Source organism: Rhagoletis zephyria, unplaced genomic scaffold (genome assembly GCF_001687245.7).
Source record: "Rhagoletis zephyria isolate East Lansing unplaced genomic scaffold, Rhagoletis_zephyria_1.1 Rzeph_scaffold_08869, whole genome shotgun sequence".
NCBI lineage: Eukaryota > Metazoa > Arthropoda > Insecta > Diptera > Tephritidae > Rhagoletis > Rhagoletis zephyria.
In genome coordinates this window covers 8,372-21,138 of record NW_016165948.1, presented here as the reverse complement: position 1 = coordinate 21,138, position 12,767 = coordinate 8,372, and the positions used below count along the sequence as shown (strand labels likewise).

Here is a 12,767-nt window from a genome sequence, read left to right as displayed (position 1 = left end):
CCAAAAACCTACTGTGGATTAGAGTTCCACGCGTCAAAATACATGTCATTAATTGGGTGTTATCAAAAGTACAGACAACCTTTTTTTTTGCGTGCAAGACGGATTAGAGAAACTGTCGAGCATTATAGCACTCTCTACAAAAGGGGGACTTAGTTCTCAATCTCGAGAAAGAGGTTAGATACCTAATCGTATTCTAACGTTGAATTCTAATTGGTCTCCTATGTCTAGTATTTTTCTTATCAACCTCTAATCGAATTCTGATTTTCGATTCAAGAACTACCTTAGAATTCTAATGTAAAATCAAAAATATTTCTCTAACGTTAGTATTTTTAGAGTATGTGTATTTGGGTGCTTTTTAGAGCTACTGCTTTTTTCACTCCCAACTTGAAATATTGTGGGAAATATCTAAAAAAAAATCCCTGAAAATTTGAGCCCTTAATATTAATATTAAGTGCTTGACCAAGACGTGCAAAGATTTCCTGTTTAAAATACACGTAAAGTTAAATTTAGCTCAATAATCCCTTAAAATTCTACGCCACCTCAACTGCAAAGCCCAATTTCTCAAGAAATATCGATGTCAGCGATTTGGTGTTCTAGAACTTTTTTGTAGGAAATTGAATGTCTTACAAGAGCTAAAATTTTCAGGGATCTTTTTTGGTATTTCCCACAAAATTTCTAGGTGGGAGTGACAAAAAAAATAGTCAGCATAAAAACACCCTAATGTATATGTATGTAAAAGTATTTTTAAGTATGCTTATGTAAAGTTCTATTGAAATTTTCTAATAAATAATCTCATTCACAGGTACGAGGCGCGCCTGCAATCGCCATTGTAGGCTGTCTATCGTTGGCTGTGGAAATATTACCCGAAGAGTACGATTCAAAAAAATCGCTTCGCCAAGAAATCGAAGGCAAACTGAATTATTTAGTCTCAGCACGTCCAACAGCTGTGAATATGAAAATCGCCGCCGATGAACTGATCACCCTAGCCAACGAGTTGACCAAAGATGAAACCATTACTGTACAAGAAATGAAACAAAGGTATTAATCCTTCACTGCAATTCCATATAAAAATTCGACATTCTATTTAGAGTATAAAATTCTTCTATATTTTAATTTAGATTTTTGAAAGCCACTGAAGCGATGCTGCAGAAAGATATTGCCGATAATATGGCGATCGGTACAAATGGTGCTGCCGCCATACTGGAGGCTTGCGGTAGAGATTCAGCCGTGCGTGTGTTAACACATTGCAATACTGGCTCGTTGGCCACCGCCGGTTATGGCACTGCATTGGGCGTGGTTCGGAAGCTGTATGATTTAAAAAAACTGGGTGAGTTTAATTTAATATCATGTTCCATTTATTTATGCTCATTGTGTGGAAAAAACCCATAGCCCAGTGGCTTTAGATCAAATTGGGCACTTTTGACGCAGTTTACTTACTTTTATTTTACACGTAGATTATGTATTCACAGTCTTTCCCATAATTTGATATGAACATTCTGCTATCTTGAATTTGAGTTTTTTTGGGTTTATCGCTAATTGCATTTTTCGTAAAAAAAAAATAAAATACCAATTTGTAGAGAATTTAATTTCCAATATTTTTTATTTACATGCAACATATTTTATTGTAAATAACACGGGTTTACAAAAAAAGGTTATCAATTTATCGGAACATTTTTTTTTTGTTTATGTATGTTACCGGATAACTTTGGACCACGTTGACCGATTTCTATAATTCTTTTTTTTTTTTTTAGAAGAAAGGTGTTATCTCAGAGGTGGTCCCATACTAATTTGGTTTCCATCAACTCTTTGGACCATGAAGAAACCAACGATAATCTTAAATTTTTATATGAGAGTCGAAGCCGATTTGGTTTTTGCTTAAAAATTTCTTGTTTATAATCCATTCAATTTTAGTATAACGAATGCAAGTTTGAAGTCGCTAAAAATTACCGTTGATATTTTAGATTATTTTTTTGTTGAGGGTTTTGCGTATTTTCTTCCATATAACGCATGAACAATATTTATTTTTATATGGAAGATAATGCAACACCCTAGACAAAGAAAATTCCGTTCCCACGACAGTCGGATCTACGTAACCAGAACGACCCAGATTTATATTTGGCCAAGGACTGTCACTTCAGCAACTCTCCCCAAGAACTCTTTGGGAACTTCTATGCTGCTACGACAACATTCTAAACAAGTAATTTTTAAGAAAAAAACCAAACCGAGTTCAATTCTCATATAAAAATTTAAGATTATTGTTAATTTCTTCATGATCAAATAGTCGGATATAAACCAAATTAGTATGGGACCACCCCTGAGGTAACATTGTAATGTAATGGTAAATTTGTAATGTACTCATTTTACTCAACTTCGGTGTAAATAAAATCATAACTCAAATTATTGTAGAGTGCTAATACTATACTTAAATATTGCTACCATTGTGATTTTAGTTTTACATTTTTTTGAGAGGGCATATTTTCAAAAACTAATTTTTGTTCTATCAACAAATTTTTATGTGAAAAATTTTCTAGAAAAAAAAAATGTTACAAATATTTCCAAGGCGAATTAATATAAGGTGATAGCGGGAGTACAAATACAAAAATTTACATGTATTTTGTTTTTGCTTTGGCGGCATAAACTGTCAAAATCTGTGAGAGTGTGTAGAAATTCAAACAAAATTTTTCAATTTGATATCAGAAGCCGTGAGGCGAAACACATACACAAAATCAGCTGAGCTAGTAACACCACCTTATATAAATTCACCTTGAATATTTCTTTTCATAGAGAATTTTGATTTGTTTACTATGGGCGTGTGTGAATCGGTAACAAAGTTCTGTTGTGAGAGAAACTAAATATTTTTTGACAACAGTAAATTTTTTACAACCGCAGAATAAAATATGATAAAATGAAGTGAAATGTATTTTGGAAAACATCTACTATCATTTTAAGCTTTTAATTTAATCAATTAAAGCGGTTGAAACATTAAAGAAATTTATTAACCAGAAATATTTAATGGAGTGTAGTACTTCTTAATTTTGCCACTAGAAACTGCATTTCCTAATATTTTATTGTTTTTACTTAAATTTGGGGCAGAAAAATTATACACATCAACAGTCTTCGCGATTTTTACCATTCACACACGCTCTCTGTGTGATTTTTTTTTTTAGATTTTTTTCTCGCTCCATTCTCCGAGTTATTTGGAAAACTATTAATTTGATCTGTTTTTGTTTTTGTGCTGTAAAGTTTTAAAAAATGTATTAATCAAGCTCAAATTTGATATTTATTTATTATTTATGTTTTTGCATGAACCCTAAAAATTTGAAACAAATAAAACACATGAAGTGTGAACCCCGTCCGTTTTGGTATGGATCGCCCATATACAGCCCGGTTCACTTGAATACTACGTAGTATAAGAGAGCCGAAGGAAACAAGTGATTCATCACTTGCTTTCAATTAAATAATAATAATAATAATAATAAGAACGTAACCGACCATAAAATACTGGTTTACCAAATATCCCGACTCCTGCGCCACCTATCGGCATTTTTTTTTATGAAGTTATTCCTTTTCATGTAATTAATACACTTTCTAAATATGGACCGAGGCGGCCGCTGTGGTGTAGTGGTTTGCAGTGCGCGCTACCACTACGCAGGGCCTGAATTCAAGGCCGCATTTCTACTTAAATTGTTTAACTTTGACAATTATCATGCAATTGCATTAGGTGAAGTATTAATTTATTCGAAATTTACTTTTATATAAATACTACATTTTTGAAATTGGCGATGGTGAAAGTTGAAAAAAAAAATTAAAAAGGGGCGTCTCAAATTTTACCCGATTAAAACTCCCAACACACTAAGTCTAAAAATATATTGTTATACATCATTATAAATGTCTATATCTCCCGTTTCAAAACATGTTTGATTAAAAAAAGTAGTCAAGCTGATAATAGCATCAAGTACAAAAATAACGGTCTTAAAAAAAAAAAAAATGGAGGGTTCAGGAACTATAAGAAACCTAATTCCATATTATACTCGCCCCTAGCTATAACCTGCACAAATTTTCGTTTCCGTGATTTTTTCTGTAGCACCGTGTAATATATTAATAAATGGTAAATAATGTTCAATTGCAAGAAAGACGAAGAGTTCTTTGGCCTCACCTCATATCTAAACATACAATATTAATTTATAGTATCCCATTTATAATTTGTATGAAAGTAAAAATGATTTTTAAATTCCCACCGTGTAATTTAGTGCACCTAAAATCAAATGACATTTATGTTTACTTCTTCTCCTATTCGAAATAAATAAAATTTCTGCACGCATGCATAATTCCACACTAATTTGCATTCTTCGCCATAAAATGGCATCATCTCCCACATCATTGGTTCATCGCACGTATGCAGATAATACCTCTTTCACTCTTCACACTTTCTTCCCATTGCTTAGAACATGTCTACTGCACGGAGACACGTCCATATAATCAAGGCGCGCGCCTAACCGCCTACGAGCTTGTGCACGATAAACTTCCGGCCACACTGGTGTTGGACAGCATGGTGGCGGCGTTGATGCGTGCCAAAAATATCGCTGCTGTCGTTGTTGGCGCTGATCGGGTGAGTACAAACGTTTCGATTTTGTGCAAGCAAATATAGCATCGAAAGTGTGGGCGGTTCTTAAATGCTAATTACACATTAAATCTCATTTTTACATCACTCGTGTGACAGGTGGCAGCTAACGGTGATACGGCCAACAAAATTGGTACTTATCAAATTGCTGTGGTGGCCAAACATCACGGTGTGCCTTTCTTTGTCGCTGCGCCGTTGACATCGATTGACTTGCAAATTCCAAGTGGCGATCACATTATCATCGAAGAGCGGCCCGATCGTGAATTGACACATGTGGGTGAGCATAGAATAGCGGCGCCAGGTAAATTTATGAATTACAAATTCAAGTAAATCGATTGAAATTGTGTATCTATCTATCTAATTATAGGCATCAACTGTTGGAATCCAGCCTTCGATGTTACCCCAGCTGCGCTCATATCAGGGATCATAACGGAACGTGGTGTATTTAGTCCACAGAAACTTAAACATGAGATTAGCGCCTTAGTAGACTAGATAATTTATGTAAAAAAAACAAATATAAATATATTCAATATGGCATTTGTCCAGTGAAGGTGCCTGCTTGTTAAGCTTCCATTATGTGCGTACATAATATTTTTTATTCTTTGATTTCACTTTATTACACAATTTTGTATATGGTATACAATTGTAATAGAATATTTTAGCTTTAAGTTGTGATATATGAATTGTGCGAAACAGGCACAAAGTACGACTAAATGTTGCTCCACATCAATAAAGCGGAACGAAAAATGTAAAAACACTAAAAATACTTGTTTTAAAGTTTTCACCTTAGGTTGCCATTTTCAGATTGTTAAAGCAATGTACATCTTCTGTGACACTCAACAAAAAAAAAAAAAAAACAGTTATTTGCTTCTGTTCTATCACAGGGGACATTTCGAAAGTACAATTATAATACAGTGGCACTGTAGAATTTGGGCTCGAGTCGTCACATACGATATCGTATTACTCGTCACGTAAAAACACATTTTTCCGATTATGACATACGTGCACGTACTCTTTGTCCTATTCACGCGTCACGTAATTTTCTTTCGTATGGTTTTCCATCTGAGAACGTATTTTACAATTCGAGCCCTGATTTGTTCATGACTTTCTTATTTTCAACTTTTGATAATACAATGGAACGGCCACTTTAGTGACTAAATCGAACTAAATATGTACCATGTAAATAAACAAATTGAATTCAAACATAATTAGTGAGCAATTACTACTTTAATGGAACTTTTTGATACTTATTTTAAATAAATTTCACGTGAGTTCCTTAAAAAAGTAGTTGGAGGCGTTAAATGTTCTACAAAAATTTTAAATATAAATCCTCATAGCTGTAACTGAAAACCAACTAAAAATTCCTTTGCCCAAACCCGTAAATGGAACGAGGCGCCCTTTGATATTTATCACCTCAGTTTATTTTCTATAGGATAATCAATGTATTGCAAAAATAATCGAAATTTAAGAATATTTAATTTTTATCATAATCAAAATTTTCAAATATTAATTACAAAATGTTTACTTTGCGTGCTTTGGTTGGCAAATTTTTCGATGGTTTTGGACAATTAAATCTGAGTGGCAATCTCGTTTTCGTTAGATAAGATAGCTAAAGCGTTTAATCTTTCTTGCGCCATAGAGATCTTAAGTAGGTCTTGATGAGTTTCAATTTCGAAAAACTTCGCTCCCCGCAGGCAGCAGTCACTGGCAAAGTCAACAAAATCCTGAGGGAAATCCAAACATTAGTAAAGACGTCGATGACACTCTTCTTGACGATAAATTGAAGAACGTCCCGTGGCCGTTTGATGGCTGCATGATGTTTAATACGCCGTAATTGGTTTAACTCTTCATAAAGCTCCAATCTATGTCCGAATCCTCTTGAGTTGTGAAAGCGGTGCTTAACTCCCGATGTTTCGACAGTAAAAAAGTGTCATCTTCGATTGAATCTGGATACTCTTGTGATTGTGAGTAAGAAGAAAAATCGTGTAAAACCCCCATAGATTTTCGTGAGTTTTCAACTGCACAAATCTTTCCTTGACAGCAGCCAGGGCAGTGTCAACTAGAACAGTGAAAAGCTCAGTTCTAAATCGATCTTCTTGTATGAACTCATCTTTACTTCCTTAATCGGACATATTCTTTCTTCTTTTGCGAGATGAGCTGTCAAATGACGAGTCAGTTCCAAGATTTTCAGCAAGTTGTTTGGCATCTTGTAGAGCAGTTACCTATTGATTCCGTGGCTGCAGCGATGTCCATGACTTGACTTTGCATTGTTTCATTCACGAGATTGAATTGGAATGTGATGTGTTCAAAATCTCCATTAGACCTTCATAAACTTCTTTCGCCTGATATTTATTTAATGGTTTTAACCCTGTCCAGTCTGCGTTCCCAACGAGCCGTACATAATGGTTTGATGGTGAGATTTTGGATATGCTTTTTTAAAATGGTCCATCTCTGGGTAGATGCTGAGAATAGAATGTAGATTCGCTAAAGTACATCAAAAAGCGTGATGCATGTTCTAAAATTTTCCTTTCATTAGGATCTTGTTGGCTCTCATTATAAGTTAATTGAAAATTAAACAGTTAAGCAGTGGGACAGTTTTGATTCCTATTCTCTTTCGCCATTTTTATTCGTAACCTTCGTTTCATTAAAGCTGTTGAATTTAAAATACAATAAACGAATTGAAAATAATTGCAATATGTTTCCCATGACATCGTCATGTTAAATAAATCAGTTCGTTGTAAGAACATCCATATACATAATACATGTATGCATATAAAAATATGACTCATACTACAACAAAAACATAAAAATATAAATTCTAAACTTTGTGCAGAACTCAGGAAAATTCAATAATTTTTCATGCAAATTTTCAACTTAAAATCAGATTTCTTTGAATTTTTTAAGTATGTAGTTTTGTAGCCCATTAAATTTTATTATAAAAGAACTAGCCAATGCCCGCTTGCTTCGCAGCGCCTAATAAGATCTTTTGCGTTGGCCAATACAAAAATAGCGTTTAAAAGCAAAAACGGTCTGTAAAGTAAACATTTTCAGTTTAAATTGAAACGAATAAGAGCAGAATCCTCCTCACACATAGGCCAAAATAGTAGCGCTATGATACCATATGGAATACTAATCCCTTTCGATGTCATGATTTTATCGGATGGTCTTATTTCCACCTGTGAGATCTCTGCCAAGCGTGCGTAATATTCTTCCATGACAGCGATTCCCAAAGTGGTCCAGGTGGTCCCCCAGGGGTCCACGGAAGACTCGACGGGGTTTCACGTGACGTGAAAAAAATATGGGGGTCCATGAGTTGTAAATGGGGGTCCACGAAGATTTATCTGGTTTCGATGTAAAGAACCAAAAGCCTCTTTATTTAACTTTAATTTTTTTGAGTGGTGTGTAGTGCTCTTGAGCACTGCTGCGAACGTATTTGGTTTTCATACGTGGGGAAGCCTTAAATGCCACCCTGCAGACTAAAAAGAACCGGATGCTGGTATGACAATGAGTGAGGCGCGGCGAAAATTTCTGGCGGCAGAGATTTAAGCACTTGTGTCTTTTCAATGCTACAGGATAGTACGCCACCATTAGCTTTGTTGAAGAGCTTTTATAATGTTGAGTTTCCTGAAACCGAACGCTGGTTATGGCTCCAAAACTGACTCTGGGTCATGATCTGGGGTCTTTTTCGAGGTTAATGGAGATAAGCTTCACTTTTCTGTAGGGAAATATGCTTCGGTCTTCCAGGCTGAGGTAATTGCAATACTCACAAGCCATGGACTACGTGTGGAACATAGGTGGAGGGGGAAAAGTTTACGTGACTGCAGTGACAACCAAGCTGCACCTAAGGCATTGACCAGCCCTCTATTTAGTACTTCCAAAATAGTTCGGCAATGCATGTCTCGACTAAAATATGATGGTAAACATAACGAGGTTGTTTTGCTCTGGGTGCCAGGTCGCTCTGGAGTACCTGGTTATGAGACATCTGATCATTTGGCCAGTTGGCTCAGACCAGGCATCCTCCACGAAGATTTATCTCGGTCCGCAACCAGTTTTAGCACTCCCACCTTCGGCAATCGAAGCCACCATCAGAAACTGGGTGCAGGTGGGCAAAACTCATGTTGCCTTCATTCTCACAAGGTCTATCTAATTTTTTGCTCTCACTGAGCAGACGACACTGCATACAACTTGCTGGACTGTTGACTGGTCACTTCACGTAGCACAAACACATGACTGTATAGCGTAAATGACAAGTCCATTTACCCATATTGCCTTGAAGAAGATGAGAGGTGGAATACTTTTTGTGCTTCTTGCTTGCTTGTTTATTTGCCATCGACTTTTTAAAGTCGTTATTACCTCTATTGTCAGTTTCTGAATTAAAAGTTTGGCGTTAAAAGCTTAGCCGTTTTGATGTTTTAAGTTTTGTGTTTTAAAAATGTGATAAATATTTTTCGCCTCACTTTAAAACTCGGAGCGATCGAAATACCAATGATGCCATTAACACAAATAAACTATTTTACACATACTCCACGTGCAAAGTTATGAGTGAGCCGAACATTTGATGAGTTTATGGTGAAGATAATGTAAATAACGCTGGCGCTCGTAGCGCTCTTAAAAAATATTTAGAAATGTATCAGCAGGGGGTCCACCGAAACCAGTAAATTATTTAAAGGGGTCTACGAGGAAAAAAGTTTGGGAACCTCTGTTCCATGATCTTGCAACTTCAACATTGGTCCGTTAACCAGTTTTCAGTTATAGGAGGGCCAAGAAAATCTTCGCCCGATCTACTTTACCTACTTTAAACCTACTAAAAAAAAAAATTTACTTATAACTTGATTTTAAAACGTAAAAAAGGCAATAAAAATGCATTTAAAGCTTGAATTTGTTATGTTTCGGTTGATTCAAGATTTGTACACATGTGTTATCCACATATTTGTCAGTTTTATAAAGAAAAAATTTTGTGCTCTGAGGTTCAGTTTCCCATGGAACCTCCCAGATGTTAAAAGATCGCGTTGATTTGGGATTATTTTTTTGACGTTTCTCATTTTTGCGTACAAATTATTTTCGAAATTTTTATTTATTTTTTTTTGTAGGGAAGGAGATGGGCGAAAACGTTGCCAAAAATCAACGGTAAAAGTCCTAGCTACTTCAAACTTGTACTAAAATTGAATGGACTACAAAACTGCACACTTAAAACTTCTAAAAAATCTGACTAATAGATTGAAAACTAGAACGAAAATTTATTGAGTTTTGTACAAAGTTTAGAAATTAAATTAGGGTTTTTGTTTTAGTATAAACCATATTGTTATAAAAAATTATCGGAAAAAGTTTAAACAAAAATTGTTGCATATGTATATTGTGAAACATTCTCCGTGCTACTGAGTGAGTGCATACATACAATAATGCAATGTGTCAAAAATGTGTTTTCCAATAAGGTAAATTTTATTGCGGATTCCTATTCAGTATAAATTTTATTTTAATATTTATTTATTTTATCTACATAGTAGAAATTCATTCAACGTACTTAATATGTAAATAAATAACACGCTCTTATTGTATGTAAGTACTTGCCTTTTGTTTATATTCACATGCATGCAAAAATTATTTTTTTTTTACATTTTCATAAAAAATTGTTTTCATATTGACCTACATAAATACATACAAATGATGTAAGTTTCAGCTCGTAAAACACCTTTAAGTCTCCAGTCATTGAACTTCCGCAGCATTTTGTTTTCCTCAGTTGCCAAGTTCAATCTATTTTGCAAGCGATGATTGATCTGAATTTTTTCTCGCGCTTTATCGCAGTTGTACTAATATTACGCAACCATGGCGGTGCACAAGGTAGGCCTTTAGAAATTATACACTTGCAATTAGATAATTTACAACCTCTTATAAGCACTCGACAGGAAATATCAAGATATGTTGGTTCGACTTAACTCCGACAATCCGATAAGCAATCCAAGCGAAGGACGCGTTGAAGTGAGCTTTGATAGCGGCGCTAATTGGGGCACAATTTGCAGCTCAGCGTGGAGCTTTCGAGAGGGCAACGTTGTTTGCCAGCAGTTGGGCCTCGGCTTTGCTGCCATGGTCAATCAGACTACCAGCTTCGGTGACAGCAAAGCATATCCTTGGGCCTTGGTCGGCACGCTCTGTCGTGGCAATGAGACCCGTTTGACGGAATGTTCACGTGAGGCTACCTATCCCACGAATTGTACCGAGCAGAATCAAAATGTGGCAGTGGTGCGATGCGTGCCGCAAAGTGCTGACTTGGCTTTGGGCTTGCGAGACATTGAATTATCGGCGCGGCTCGATCTGGCGCCGATGACGCGACTCACTTGCGCGATGGAGGAGAATTGTGTTGCCGCTGAAGCATATATAATACGGCGCACGCAACCGAATGCGGTGCGCAATTTATTGCGTTTCACAACCAAAGCAGAAAATGTGGGCGATGCCGATTTCAGTCCTTATTCCAATTACAGGGATTGGGAATGGCACCAGTGCCATCAACATTATCACAGCATGAACGTATTCGCCACCTTCGATATATACGATTTGAACTATAGAAAAGTGGCACAGGGACACAAGGCCTCATTCTGTTTGATGGACACGAGTTGTGCACCAGACGTTAGTCCGAGATACACGTGCGGCAATGAGACACAAGGTAAGTGGGCGGAAGGTAAATATTTCCTTTTTTGTTTGTGTGTATAATTATCGTTACTTAATAGGCATTTCGATTGGCTGTGCCGATTCGTATACTGCTGAATTGGACTGCCAATGGGTCGATGTGACGGGCTTGCCGACGAATCAAACTTATATTCTTCGTATTGCCCTTAATCCGGAGTATAAAATCGGTGAACGATCTTTTGAGAATAATGGTGCTGAGTGTACTGTGCATTACACGGGCGAAATAGGTACAACAAGGGTTACAAATTGTCGTCGCACAGGAGTGTGGTTTAATGCTTGATCGCTTATATTTTTTTGTAGACACATTTTAAGCATGTAATTGAATTAAAATTAAAATAAAAACCGTTGAATTCCCGATCAGGGTATGGAACCTGAATTTAATTTCACAAATATCATGGGGTTTCAATAATATTTTTTGCAAAAGCATTGAAAGCGTGGGTTGGTCCATTACTCGTTTTCGATTTCATCTAAGTGTGGGTATAACAACATGCTATTTTGAAGTAGTCGAAATAAAAAGGAAAGGGGTTAAGGCGGATTCACGGTTTGGTTCAGAACTGTTTTTTTGTTGGTTCCGACAACCGCATGAAGAAAAGTTCAGACTTAGGACGATGAATCTCAGCCTTTAGTGAGTTTTTTTTTTTTGACATCCGCGGTAAATTCTACAAAATGTAAAAGTTTGTGCTGTGGTATTACTTCTGATTAGTGATGTTCTGATACCAGTACTTAGAAATACATATATACTCGAGTACTAGTACTTGGTGGCTTTCGAGTATCCACAATGTGCAAGTATTTGTTGCCATAGTTATAAAACAATTGATGATCAAACTTTCCAAGTAACCCCATTTCCAAATAGAAGGATCTGAAAGGTAATTTTTCAGCGCAAAAGGTTACTTTGCGTTGTTGCGTCGTCGGTTCCTTGCAAACGACTATTTTCTAAGAAAAAAAATCGGCCATTTACTTTAAAATTTTTCATCTGAGTACCTTTAAATATATGTAAGTAGAATCGAGGCATTTTGTAGCCGTTCTTGAGTAGCATTAATCAGTATTAGGATTCGAGTACAAAGTGGGATCGGACGAACACTACTTCTGATGTAGGAAGGACGTAACAAAAACAAGACAAATGAGGCTTTTCATCTGCATTATGTCGTTACTGAGTTCGGGTCTTTGCGTCGTTGTTGTCGTAGCAGCATTAGTCAATCCTTTATGGACTTCCGTCAGTTGTTATTGTCCGAATAGGTGAGTCTAATGCCAAGGAACTGTTTTGCGCCTATGAGGGCACAAGGCTTTTGTCATCGTAGGGTTTCTGGGTCGTGTGCCGCGGGATCCAGTAGTTGTACGTACGCGTTTTTTTTTTGTACTGATAAACACAAAACCATGCTTTCTGGCTCTGCTTTTAGCAGTTGCCTCTAACATGTTTTCCTCGATGATATCCCAATGCTGTTTAATAGTTACATTCCCGTCAGCT

The 12,767-nt window shown here is 36.3% G+C and overlaps 2 protein-coding genes across 2 annotated transcripts; both read left to right on the top strand.

The window, feature by feature from the left end:
* Positions 1-796: 796 nt before the first annotated feature.
* Positions 797-5,194, top strand: LOC108375399 (methylthioribose-1-phosphate isomerase; the record flags this gene model as incomplete). The annotated part of the gene is made up of 5 exons (XM_017631524.1): positions 797-1,038; positions 1,119-1,327; positions 4,446-4,609; positions 4,721-4,922; positions 4,989-5,194. Coding segments are annotated over 5 exons (942 nt in total), but the record flags the coding sequence as incomplete, so codon positions are not given.
* A 4,964-nt stretch (positions 5,195-10,158) lies between these two features.
* On the top strand, positions 10,159-11,652 carry LOC108375400 (lysyl oxidase homolog 2A-like). Its single transcript, XM_017631525.1, has 3 exons — positions 10,159-10,459; positions 10,515-11,279; positions 11,344-11,652. The coding sequence occupies exons 1-3, from the start codon at positions 10,387-10,389 to the stop codon at positions 11,580-11,582; spliced, it is 1,077 nt and encodes a 358-aa protein (XP_017487014.1). The 5' UTR covers positions 10,159-10,386; the 3' UTR covers positions 11,583-11,652.
* Positions 11,653-12,767: the final 1,115 nt, after the last annotated feature.